The following is a 13,495-nucleotide window of genomic DNA, read 5'->3' as shown; positions in this document are numbered from 1 at the left end:
CTCGAGCACCGTGACGGCGGCCGCCGCGTAGGCCTCGCCCGCCGCGTTGCGGGCTCGGCATACGTAGACCCCGGCGTCGGTGGGCAGCGCCCCGCTCAGCAGCAGGCCGTGCTCGGCGCCGTCGGCCGGGAAGCTCAGACGCTCCGAGGCCGCCAGCGGCTGCCCGCCCTTCTCCCACACCACAATGGGCGGCGGCTCGCCCAGCACCACGCACTGGAGCTCGGCCTCGCCGCCGCTCACCACCCGCACGGGGCGCGGGAAGCGCAGGAAGCACGGGGGGCTTCCCTGGTCCCCCGAGCCCGCCTTCATCGCGGCGGCCTGGGACAGCCCGCGGGGACGCGGGGGGAAGCGCGGGGAAAGGGGCGCGGGGACGGTGGGGCTCTCCCCGGCCGCCGCTCCTGGCTCGCCTCCTTACCCTCGGCTCCGATCGGCGGTTCTGCACGGGGACTCCCAGGCCTGGAGCCGGAGCTTAGGGGGCAGTGTTTCCTGTTTGCCTGTGCTGCTGGGGCCCGCAGCCTCCTCTGCCCGCGGCCTGGCTTCCTGCTCTCAGAGCCTCTCTTCCCAGCCCCCTCCCACAGCCGGGGCCTCTTTCCCCTCCTCCCTCCCACCTCCAGCCGCCAGGTCCCCAGCCGCCCTCCCGCCCGCCTTGGGCCTGAGTGGCAGAGGCGCCTGCAGCTGCCAATCCCAAAAATATTCTCTGATGACACAGCTGGAGGACAAGAGCCCAGACTGGCTCCTCCAGGCTAAGTATAGAGCAGGCGGGACCACCTTTCTCCCGCCCTAGCCCCAGTTCTAGCCTCAGCTCCGGCCCTTCCCCCCAGGGCTGGCCGAGCAGTTGCTTGGTTGCAAGGGGCCTCCAGAAAGTGTGAGGGGCTGGCCAGTCTGTTTCCATGACAAAAAACACCTTCCGGAGCTGGCAGACCCCACCTCCCAGGCTCCTATCCCACCTGAATGTCACCTGTATTCTGGCTCCTGAGAAGTGAGACTTGCACTCTGTGTGTGTGTGTGTGTGTGTGTGTGTGTGTGTTGCGTAGGGGAAGGGGTTGTATGTGTGGGTCAGGTCAGTTGGGGTGAAAACCCTCACCAGCCCCCTCCCTCACATTCCTGTCGGGAGTGGGAGATAAGGCTCAGGGCCACAGACGTCTGTGTCAGAGATAGGGAGTCTCAATGCCATGGGCAGGGGCTACTGGGACTGCTGGGCGTGGGAAGGACTGGTGAAGATTGGGGTGAGAAGGGTAGAAGAAGGCGGGTGGTGGGATGGAGAGAGGAGAGTGGCAGGGTCTGAACAGACCCTGACAGAAGAGCACAGTGCAGGCTGTGGGTTTGCAGTTGGCAGGGACCAGGTGAGCCATGGTACCCCTAAGGCCACTGCTGTTCTTCTTGCTGCTGGCCCTACAGGGTGGGCACAGCTGCCATGGGCCTGACGTGGACCGGGAGCTTGTTCTGGCCAAGGTGAAGGCCCTGTTCCTGGATGCCCTGGGGCTTCCAGCAGTGACTGGGGAAGGTGGGGACCCTGGAGTCAGGCGGCTGCCCCGAAGACATGCCCTGGGAGGCTTCACGCGCAGGGGCTCCGAGTCAGTGGAAGAGGATGTCTCTCAGGCCATCCTTTTCCCGGCCACAGGTAATAGGGGTGGGCAACCGGCAGGGCAACTTTGAGAGGCAGAGTGGTACAGCATGGGTTTGAGTCCCAGCCATGCCACTCAACTGGCTTTGCAGCAACGGGAAAGTCACTAAACCTCCCTGAACTGCTGTCTCCTCTTCTGTCCAATGGGCTGTAACACCTGTGTCTCAGGATTCAATGAGACAGTGTGTCTAGAGGGCACCCGGGAGCTTTGTGGGAGACCAAGGATCTATAGAGAAAGAGCTGTCTAAGCTCTGGCCCCTTCCTGCCACCTTTTCCTCCTATCTCTGCTTCTGCTCCCTGTCTCAAACCCTATTTCTTCAGCACCAGGTGGCTGAGATTTGAGAAGATGCTAGGGTTGCTAGATCGAGTAGTTGGAAAACCAGTCTACCTTCTCTTGAGTTCCTTTCTCACCTCCTAGTGCCCTCCGAATTAACTTGGTGGCAGTGAGGTTGTTTTGTGTGTGTGTGTGTATTTCTCCGTGCTTCACTGATGGCATGAACCAGTCAATTAGCCCTCTGGGTGGGCTTCTTGTATCTGGCCTACTTTTCTCTGGGAGGGTCTAGCTTCCCTGCCCTTTAGCCCCACGTAGCACGTAGCACAGTGGTTAAAAGTAGTTTGGGGATTAGGTAGCATCCTAGCCTGGCCACTGGGTAGTTGAATGCCGCTCCACCTCTCTAAGCCTCCATTTCCTTATCTGCAAAATGGACAGTTTGTTGTGGTGATTCTGTTGAGAGAATCCATGTAACAGTTTAGCATCAAGTGCCAGACCTTTGACTGGTGCTGGGCCATGGTTCAGCATTCAGTGGAATCTATGTACATGTCAGACTGAGAATGCCAACCGCACTTTCTTGGAAAGAAGTGCCTTTTACTCTGAATTAAGTGTTTTTACTTTTTTTTTTTCTATGTGTGCGTTAACACGTCTTTTTTTAAAATGGAATTATTTAAAAATAATTTATCATGTAATATTTCTGACATGCAAAAATACATTAAAGAGTAAGAAGCATCCACATACATAACATTCGAGATACCACTGTACATCATCAGATGGACAGATGTTTAAGTCCAATAATTGGCAGTGTTGGTGAAGGTCAAGACAGCCAGGGCCTCTTACATGCGACAGATGAGAGGATTAACAGTTACAAGCACTTCAGAGAGAAGTTAGCAATATTATGTAAAGTATTTTTTAAGTCTTTTAATGATGAAATAAATGATAGGTAGCCTGTGTCATTTCCCTCAAGACTGTAGAGTCCCCAAATGTGGTAAGGGGCTCAGCTGAGTGCTTGGCACATGGTCAGCCCTCATGAATAGAACGGTCCCAAGCCCATCAGACCTGACTACTTCTCCCTTCCTTTCTGTCCCTGCAGGTTCCAACTGTGAGGATGAGCCTGCCACTGGCGTGTTGGCCCAGGAGGCTGCCGAGGGCCTCTTCACATATGTGTTCAGGCCGTCCCAGCACACACGCAGCCGCCAGGTGACCTCGGCCCAGCTTTGGTTCCACACTGGGCTGGATGGGCAGGACCTCGCAGCCTCCAATAGCTCTGGGCCCTTGCTCAGTCTGCTGGTGCTGTCATCCGGGGGCCCCAAGGCTGTACCCATGTCACTGGGCCAGGCACCCCCTCGCTGGGCCGTTCTGCACCTGGCCTCCTCTGCTCTCCGCCTGCTCACCCACCCAGTGCTGGTGCTGCTGCTCCGCTGTCCCCTCTGTTCCTGTTCAGCCCAGCCCGAGGCCACACCTTTCCTGGTGGCCCACACCAGGGCCAGTCCACCCAGTGGAGGGAAGAGAGCGCCGCGCTCCACTCCCCCGCTGCTGTGGCCTTGGTCTCCGGCTGCACTGCGCCTGCTGCAGAGGCCTCCAGGGGAACCGGCTGCCTATGCCAACTGCCACAGAGCTGCCCTCAACATCTCCTTCCAGGAGCTGGGCTGGGACCACTGGATCGTGCACCCTCCCAGCTTTGTCTTCCACTATTGTCATGGGGGCTGTGGGCTGCCCACTACACCTGGCCTGCCCCTGCCGACCCCTGGGGCGACCTCCACCCCTGTCCAGCACCTCTCTTTGTTGCCAGGGGCCCAGCCCTGCTGTGCTGCTCTCCCGGGGACCATGAGGTCCCTACGTGTCCGCACCACTTCAGATGGCGGCTACTCCTTCAAGTATGAGACGGTGCCCAACCTTCTCACACAGCACTGTGCCTGTATCTGAGGGGGTCCTGCTTAGTCCACGGCTGGGAGACCACTTAGAAGTTAGTTCCGAAGATGGATGCTTCCCACTTTCACCCTCCTTCCACTTCTCCGCCTGAGAGCTCACCCTCTACCCCTGCACCCTTGGTCCCATGCCTAACATGTGACAATAAACAGCACAGTGCATATGACTTGGCGTGCATTCTCAGGTTTCTCTGATAAGGTGTGGGATAGTCTTGGACCCAGGAACATGGGACTGTGGGACCTCAGGTCACCTAGCCTCACCTGACCTCAGAGACCAGGGATTTAAGGGCTGCAAATGGACACGTAGCTGTTGGGAAGCTTCAGTGCTTGGAGATGACACAAAGGTGCTCTAGGTTCCCCCAGCAGCCACTCTGGAGACAGAACTGGCCCCCACGCAAGCTGAACTTGACATGGCGATCAGGTGGCTTACCCATGCCACACCTGAAGGAACTACTGCGTTCACAGTGCCTACAACCAAAGCCACTCTCCCCCGCCCTGCCATTCTCTGCCCTAGCTGATGGGCATCCAGCGCAACGTCACTAGATTCCTGGACCTAGTCCACCTAGACTGGCCTTCGGGGCCTGATGAGAAAAAGGTTTATAACTGGTCAGATTGTACTTGGGTGCGAAGTAAAGAAAAAATGAACTGGCGGGGTCAGAAAGAAGTCAACAGAAGTAGAGAGGTGTCATCATGTTAAAATCAGATCACCAGGTGAAAATCTGTGACTGTTCACTTGCCACAAGTCATGGGATGTCTTTTGAATCCACCGCTGGCTCTTGAGGTAGACTCCCTGGGGCCTTGTCCTCGGATTCTGGTTCTTGAAACTGACTCCCTTGATGCTATTTGTAATCCTTCACTGTTGAGAGGATGGAAAGGCAGCGTCCACTGCCAGAAAAGAACTGCTCTGTGACGTACTCAGAGTCCACTGGGGTGTGAAACGGTTCTTTTGTCTTTGCGTTTCCTGGCAATCTTGATTGGGGGTCCCTCTTCTCTGACCTTAGGGGGAACTCTGGTAGCATAGTGCCTAAGGCACTTGACTGCTAACCAGAAGGCTGGCGGTTCAAACCCACCAGGCACTCCTCGGAAGGAAGCTTGGGCAATCTACTGGAAGGAAGCTTGGGCAATCTACTTCCGTAGTGATACTGCCTTGGAAACCCAAGGAGGGGTCACTATGAATCAGGTTCGACTTGACGGCACATAACAACAACAACAACTTCTCTGACCTTAAATAGTAAAACTAGTTGCCATCAGTCAACTCCGACTCATGGTGACCCAATGTGTGTCAGGGTAGAACTGAGCGCCATCGGGCTTTCAATGGCTGAATTTTTGGAAATCAAATACCAGGACTTTCTTTCAAGGCCCTTAGGGGTGGACCTGAACCTCCAACCTTTTGGTTAGCAGCTGAGCACTTGGACTGTCTGCACCATCCAGGGACTCCCTTTTCATCCTCCTGCCCCACACTAGGTTCCTGACTCTCACCCAGTTGGTTCTAGCCAGTCACCCATTAAGGAGTGTGGGGTGTGTGTGGGGGATGTTCAGGTCCATTCAGACTGAAAGCACTTTCTGAGACTGACTGCACAGCGCCAGTGTGCATTTATGTTAGCAGGGTCTGTGACTTGTCAAAGACTTCCTTCTATTAGCCCAGCTTGGTGGGGTGGGCGGGTGAGGCCTGCCCCAGGAAGCAGGTGTGGGAGGGGAGAGAATCCCATGCAGTCACACTTAACGTTATCTTCCCCACTTGAGCTACCCTCAATGAGCTACTATTCCCCGTGGCCACAAGAGCCGGGCAGAGCAGTTGTGTACATGCTCCACATATGCCTGTCTCTGTTGACACTGCATTCCCAGGAAGGCTGCCACTGCCCTCAAGGACCTGCCTGTTCATAGCCCCAAGTCCCCCAGCACCTTCATCCAGACCCTGTGTTGGAACCACTCTGTGCTCTGGGCTCTTGGGGGCCTCCGGCAGGTGGTGGACCAGCAGAGAGCTAGCTGGGCTGGGTGTGGTGGGGGTGGGAGGTTTCCCTCCAGGCTGTGTCCCACTCTGCCCCTGCCTGTCTTCCTTTGCCAGAGCCCCCCTGCCCTGAGAGTGAGGGCTTTCCCTGGGATCTTCAATCTTTCTATGAGCCATGGGGTCCTCATTCTTCCTGCCGGGACCCCCGACCTAGGGCTCTATGTTGTCCAGATGTTTCCTGTCCCAGGGATATGAGAATCTGAGGCTGGGGATACTCCACTGAGGGGGTGATTCTCCACTAGGCCACTTAGCAGACTGTTGATGTTATGTGCTGTTGAGTCACACCCGACTCATAGCGACCCCTCCTTGGGTTTTTGAGGCAGTATCATTATGGAAGTAGATCGTCCAACCTTCCTTCTGAATAGTGGCTGGTGGGTTTGAACTGCCAGCCTTCTAGTTAGCAGTCAAGTGATTTAGGCACTATGCTACCAGAGCTCCCACACTTAGCAGACTGCGGAGGGGGGGGGGGCTAGTAAAACGTTTTCACACATCACATTTGAGACAAAGGGAGAAAAGTGAGTACAGAGAGTGAGTCCTTCACAAAGCCAGATGCACTCATTTTAAGACTGTCCTTTATGCTAAAGTGATCCTTTCTCTCTATATATGTTATTTCTTCTATGATATCCTTCTGTGATATATATATAGTGGACTCTATGGCAATGATGCATGGTAGTGTTTTGTTTTGGTCTTTAAGTTTTCACTTAACAAAATTAAAACTTGGAAATTCTAGTTTGGATTCTTAAGATTTTTCTTTGGAATTTGGCGGCTTTGTGGAATCCCAAAGCCTGGGAGTCACTGGTCTCGGTCACCCCTCCCACAGTTTCTAAGCTTTATTGTTAGGTGCCTTTGAGTCGACTTACAATGACCCCATGACACAGAGTAGAGCACTGCCCCACAGGGTTTCCTAGACTGTAGTTTTTAGGGGAGCAGATTGTCAAATCTTTCTCCCATGAAGTCCTTGGGCAGGTTCGAACTGCCAACCTTTCAGTTAGCAGCCAAGCTCTGGACTGTGGAGCTACCAGGGCTCCTAGCTCTAAAGCCTTAGATTCTGCTAAATTAACAACTCAGGAAGCTAAGTCTGCCTCTCCCTAAGAGAGTCTTGACAGTGTCTAAGGCCATCTTTCTCTTTGTCATGAAATCAAGAAGAGTGGACTTTAGAGTTGCTCCCCATTCCCAGTGCTAATTGTTAGGGACACTCTGAATACTCTCAATTCTGAGTCACTCAGAACTGACGTAAACCAAAAAAAAAAATCTATATCACTGGCTCATGATAAGCCCATGGGCACAACCGGCTAAGGGATGGCTTGGTTCTGCGCTCTAAAGATGCTACAGGCACTACTTCCCTTGGATTGGCTCCATGGGACTGTGGGACTCTCACCTAGTTGGTTCTAGCCAGTCACCCATTAAGGAGTGTGGGGTGTGTGTGGGGGGATGGCCTTGGGTGGCTCCAGGCTCTCATCATCACACCACCTGGTCCAGCAGTGGGGAATTTCCTTATGAAAGTTCAAGAATGGGTCTTAACGGCCTGATTAGGGTTATGCACTTCTCCCAAAAGGTGGGCTAGGGAACAAAATGCACTAAAGCCTTAGCTCCGATTATGTGTCCTACCCCTAGAATACAGGGTCTAAAGAACTATGGCTAAAGGTAAAAGACAATAGTACCCCCAAAGCAGGGTACAGTTACCACAAGAAGTTGAGGTAGGTTGGATGCTGACAGGCAAGGACTATTAGTTCTAGTTCCTAATTCTCTCTTAAATCATGCCCTTCCTCTCCACCTACATGGACACTCTTTTGTCACGTAAGGACTTATTCTTGATTGGGCCTCCTTAACCAGTCTCCAAGCATTCAATCCCTGCTCTCCAATCCATCCTCCGTATGGCTGCCAAAGGGTTCCTTCTGATGTGATCATGTCCCTTAAACCCAAACCAAACCCACCATCATAGAGTCAATCAGGACTTTAGCGACCCTATAGGATAGAATAGAACTGTCCCTTAGTTTTTCCAAAGCTGTACATCTTTACAGAAGCAGACTGCCACATCTTTCTCCCAAGGAGTGGCTGGTGGGTTTGAACCACCATCCTTTTGGTTAGCAGCCAAGTGCTTAATCACTGTGCTACCAGGATTCCTTTCATGTCATTTAAAAACCAAACTCACTGCCATCAAGTCAGATCCAACTCATAGTGACCCTTCCTTGGGTTTCCGAGGCAGTGTCACTACAGAAGTAGATTGCCCCACCTTCCTTCTGAGGAGTGGCTGGTGGGTTTGAACTGCCAGCCTTTTGGTTAGCAGTCAAGTGCCTTAGACACTATGCTACCAGAGCTCCTTCATGGCCTTTAGGTAGCCTAAAAACAAATCATCTAAGCAAAGTTCAACCTTCTCCGTATGGTACAAAAGCTCTTTGCAATCAACCCTAAACCTGTCTTTACAAACTTATTTCACCTTCATTCCTTCCTCCCTCTCTCCACTGAACCACACACACTCAGACTATGTTAGTGCAAATTCTGGCCACAGCTCCAAGTACATATTTTCTTCTCATACTGTCATATCTTTACCATACACTGTTCCTTCTCCTCCCTTCCCTGGCAACACCTTCAAGATCCAGTTCTGACTCCATCTCTTCTGTGACTGTTTCCTTAACTCCCAGATGGTAAAGGTAACCACTCTTTCCTCACTGTTTGCTGGGGTCTTTTTATTTGTTGTTGAGAATATGCACATCCAAACATTCACCAATGCAACCATTTCTACATGTATAATTCAGTGACGTTGATTACATTGAATTGTTCCTCCCCCGTTGAGGTAAATTCACTGCCGGGTCCTTTGTTTTTAAATTTTGTTTTCTTTTAAAAATGTATTACAAAACATTTCAAACAGAAACAAAAACTAGTACAATGATCCTCCACGTGTCCGTAACCTAGCTTCAATAACGGCTAATCTTATTTTAGAGAGGGGGGGGAGGGAGAGGAGCTCTGGTAGCGATGTGCCTAAGGCACTTGACTGCTAACTAAAAAACTGGTGGTTCAAACCCACCAGCCACTCCTCAGAAGGAAAACTGTGCAATCTATTTTTTTTTTTTTTTTTAATGGCTGTTTGTTGTTAATGATAGTGAGCATTTTTTCATGTATTTGTTGGCTGCCCGAATATCTTCTTTGGTGAAGTATCTGCTCATGTCTTCTGCTTATTTTTTAATTGGATTGTTTGTCATTTTGATGTTGAGGTGTTGAAGTTTTCAATTATTTTAGAGATAAGTCCCTTGTTGGCTATGTCATTGCCAAATATTTTCCCCCAATCTGTGGGTTCCCTTTTCACTCCTTTGGAGAAGTCTTCTGATATATAAGAATTTAATTTTTAGAAGGTCCTAGGCATCTAGTTTATCTTCTGCTGTTTGTATATTTGGGTTATTCTTGATAGTCTATTTATACCATAAATTAAAAGCCCCTAAGGCGCTCTGGTAGCGTAATGCCTAAGGCACTTGACTGCTAACCAGAAGGCTAGCGATTCAAACCCATCAGCCACTCCTAGGAAGGAAGATAGGGCAATCTACTTCCGTAGTGATATTGCCTTGGCAACCCAAGGAGGGGTTGCTATGAGTTGGGTCCGACTCAATGGCACAAAACAAAAATAAGGACAAGTTTGTTCCTAGGAGCTCTGGTAGCATAGTGCCTAAGGCACTTGACTTCTAACCAGAAGGCTGGTGATTCAAACCCAACAGCCACTCCTCAGAAGGAAAATGGGGTAATCTACTTCCATAGTGATACTGCCTCGGCAACCCAAGGAGGGGCCGCTATGAGTCAGTCCGACTCTACGGCACATAACAACAACGACAAGAAGTTTGTTCCTAGCCCTGGTGGTGAGGTGCCTAAGGCATTTGACTGCTAACTAGAAGGTTGGTGGTTCAAACCCACCAGCCATTCCAAGGAAGGAAGATGGGGCAATCTACTTCTGTAAAGATTTGCTGCTTCAGGAATGCAAAGGGGGTCAGTATGAGTTGGAATCAACTCGATGGCAATGAGTTTGGTTTTTTGGTTTTAAGTTAGTCCCTATTTTATCTTTGACCAACTTTATAGTTTTGGGTTTTACATTTAGGTCTTTGAGTTCTTTTTTGTGCATGGTGTGAGGTATGAATCTTGTTTCATTTTTCTGCAAATGGACATCCAGTTTTGCCAGCACCATTTGTTGAAGAGACTATCTCTTCTTTATTGAATGGGTTTCAGCCCTTTGTCAAAGATCAGCTGTCCATAGGTGGATGAATGTATTTCTGGACTCTCAACTCTGTTCCACTGGTCTCTGTGTCTATCCTTGTACCAGTACACAGCTGTTTTGACTACTGTGGCTGTATAGTAGGTTTTTTAAATTTTTGTTTTCAAAATTATTATTTGTTTGTAATTTCATAAGTGACATATAGATATATTCTCAAAGTAAAGATTCAAATATTAGCGAAAAAACTGAGATTCCATTTGGCTTACTCCCAATTCCAGTGCCTTCCACAGAAGTATGTGTCTTGCCAGACATATTTCCATGAGTTTATGCACACACACACATCCTGAAGAAATAGTCTTCTTTTCAGAAATGGTATAATAACATATGTATTGTTCTGCAACTGTTGATTTATATTCTAAAAATTTTGACTTTATTTCCTAGTCCCTGTATTAACTTTTTTTTTTCTTTTTAATTTTTTAACAATTACACTTTTAATCTCTGAGGTTTGTTGTTATTTGAATGTGTTCCCTCCCTCTGTCTATTTTGTCTTACTCTTTAGTTTAAACAAAAGACTAAGGTCTTTGCTTGTCTCTCTTTTTTTTTTTCCTCTTCTTCCTTTTTGATTCCTTTTTCTTTGTGTTTCTATGTTCCTTTTATTATTCCTTTCAGAGCAGATCTGTAGGTGGTAAACTTTCTGACACCTCGCCTAACTGAAAAAACCCTTTTTAATTTAACTTTTGAGAATGGCTGGGCTGTGCATGTAATTCTACATTCGAAGATATTTTTCCTCTGAATTCAGAAAAACATTCTCTGCCTTTTCTCCCTGAGCTTTGTTTTTCAACGAGAGATTTAATGCCAGTATGATTCTCATACCTTTGTGGTTCATCTATTTTTTTCGCTTATAAAAGTTTTCAGGATTTTCTCTTTATCATGATGTCTGAAATGGCACTGCAATAGGTCTATATGTACTGTAATAGGGGAGACTCCAGATTCACATAGGTTCAATAGAGACACTTTTATTAAGCCTTGGACAGGACAGAGACAAAGCAAAGACAATCATCCACAAAGAGGGCAACCATCAGCATGTACACGGTACAGAAAGCTGAATGGCGTTCACCGAGTCCCGGCCATGGGGCTAATTATATATGGTTAAAAACAAAGGGAATCATCACAAAATCATGATTGGCAGCAGATCGATTCATCACTGTTGCAGGTTCCCCACAGAAGTGGGGAAAGGACCACAATTGATATATGTACATAATTAAAGATTAAAAAACAAGGGTTACTGCATTGGTTCTGGGCCTTGACTTCCTGGCTAGGTGATGGTCCGGAGATGACTCATGACCATTGGCCTGCGTTTTAGCCACAAGGTGGCTACAGAATAATACCAGGACCCCAACCTTGATTTAAATTAGAAAAGGACACATGCAGGCAAGTTGCCTAGTTCTTTGTGTGAGGATAATCTACTTTCAGCAACACTCTTCCCCAGTGCAAACAGTCCCTCCTTTGGTATGTCCTGGAACTTGCCACAATGTTGGTCTAAGGGTCAGAAAGAACTCAAATGGCATCTGAAACTTATGTCAAGACTCAAAATGGAGTTAGGGCTCCCACTGCGGACCACAGTCTTCCACAAACAAAAGTCATTTAAAATTCAAGCTCTATACAGTGCTAGATTTAAAAATTGATCTGGCTTGGTATTTCCTGGGCCTTTTCAAAGGGAAGAATCATGATTTTCTTTAATTCTGGGAACTTTTTTTATTTATTAGAATGCAACATCCCCTCACATTCTATTTTCTACTCAGAACTTTTATTAGCTAGTGTGGAAACTTTGAGATCTAGCTTCTGCGTAGCTTAGCCTTTTATTCTTCAGTATGTTCTATATTTTTGTCTTGTGTTATTTGCAGGAAAATGCATTTTCTCAATCCTCCAGGTCACACATTGTCCTTTAGCTGTGCCTATTCTGATTATTGAGGGCTTTTTGTTGATTTATTATCACATTTGATTTCTCAGTTGACTTTTTAAACATGAATATAAATCCTTTTGCATTTGAGAATGTTAATTACAATTATCCCAGTGTCCTCTTGTTCTATCAGCTGTTTTACTAGGTGAAACTTCTACTATATGTATGTGCTGGATTTAATGTCTTTCTTTCAATATGTTAAATTTCTCCAAATTTTGGTAATTGTTGGCTGGAAGCTCAACTTTTATCAGCGATTCCCTATGTGTCTTGAATTCCTGGCCTTTGTATCTGTGATTGCAATTCTGTTTGGAAATAGGGTTTTCTTTGTTCTGTTAACTAGACTATACTCTAGTATTGCCGCCCCCCCCCCGTCATTGCCGTTAAGTCCACTTCCCCATGCAACTCAAGGCAGCCCATGTCCCACAGAGGGACAGATCCCCCAGGTCCTGCACCGTCCCCAGGGCCGCTGGTATCTTTGAGCCCATTATTGTGACCACTGTGTCAGTCCATCTCATTGAGGGTTGCCCTCCCCTTCACTGGCCCTGAGCTGGAAGCTCTGCCACTGATATTTGAATACCAGCAGGGTCGTGGTGGACAGTTTCCAAACTAAGAGTAGGAGGAAAGCTTGGAGACCCACTTCTGAAAATCAGTCAATGAAAACCATGGATTGTCTCAGTACCCAAGTAGTCACTCACTCACTCACTCACTGCCATTGAGTCAGATCCGACTCATAGCGACCACTCCTTGGGTTTCCCAAGCGGTATCTCTACAGAAGTAGATTGCCCTAATATTCCTTCTGAGGAGTGGCTGGTGGGTTTGAACTGCCAGCCTTCTGGTTAGCAGTCATATGCCGTAGGTACTACGTCACCAGAGCATCCAAGTAGAGAGGGTTCTAAATCTAATCACTTCTAAGTTATTTTTAAAAAAAGAGCAGATTAAACACAGATATGTGGGTATCATCTATAAAGAATGCCAAGGAACCAAAGAATGCTTGGGGCTACTGACAAGGTAAGAATCTACATGTCCAAGACCCTGATTTGGACTTTTAGCCTCTAGATTGTGAGAAATAAATTTCTGTTCTTTAAAGTCATCCACTTGTTCAGGACCATAGTCACAGAGGACATCAAGCTCAATTGGCATAACATACTACACAAAACATTATTCTACCTCCTACTTTGGCAAGTAGCGACTGGGACCTTAAAAGCTTGCAAGCAGCTATCTAGATGCAACGATGGGTTTCTCCTCATCCAGAGCAAAGAAGAATGAAGAAAACTAAAGCTTCATGGAAAGAATTAGTCCTACTGACTGGTACACCATGCGATCTGCAGCCTATAAAACTATGACACCAGAAGTACTAGATGGTGCCTGGCTACCACTGTCAACCACTCAGTTGTTGTTGTTATGTGCCATTGCGTTGGACTCGACTCATAGCGACCCCTCCTTGGGTTTCCAAGGCAGTATCACTACAGAAGTAGATTGCCCCATCTTCCTTCCGAGGAGTGGCTGGTG

The 13,495-nt window shown here is 48.5% G+C and overlaps 2 protein-coding genes across 2 annotated transcripts in view; one reads left to right on the top strand and one right to left on the bottom strand.

Annotated features, from left to right (window-relative positions):
- OBSL1 (obscurin like cytoskeletal adaptor 1) overlaps positions 1-309 on the bottom strand; it is a 21,641-nt gene extending 21,332 nt beyond the window's left edge. The window contains exon 1 of the mRNA XM_042783612.1: positions 1-309. Coding sequence (XP_042639546.1) covers positions 1-309 — 309 coding nt within the window.
- A 1,041-nt stretch (positions 310-1,350) lies between these two features.
- INHA (inhibin subunit alpha) lies at positions 1,351-3,821 on the top strand. The gene is made up of 2 exons (XM_007957536.1): positions 1,351-1,621; positions 2,989-3,821. Exons 1-2 carry the CDS (start codon positions 1,351-1,353, stop codon positions 3,819-3,821), a joined length of 1,104 nt encoding a protein of 367 aa, XP_007955727.1.
- The last annotated feature ends 9,674 nt before the right edge of the window (positions 3,822-13,495 follow it).

Source organism: Orycteropus afer, unplaced genomic scaffold, assembly GCF_000298275.1.
Source record: "Orycteropus afer afer isolate SDZICR_OR568_19922 unplaced genomic scaffold, OryAfe1.0 scaffold00002, whole genome shotgun sequence".
Lineage (NCBI taxonomy): Eukaryota > Metazoa > Chordata > Mammalia > Tubulidentata > Orycteropodidae > Orycteropus > Orycteropus afer.
The sequence above is the reverse complement of the archived record's forward strand: the minus strand, read 5'-3'. Positions and strand labels throughout refer to the sequence as shown.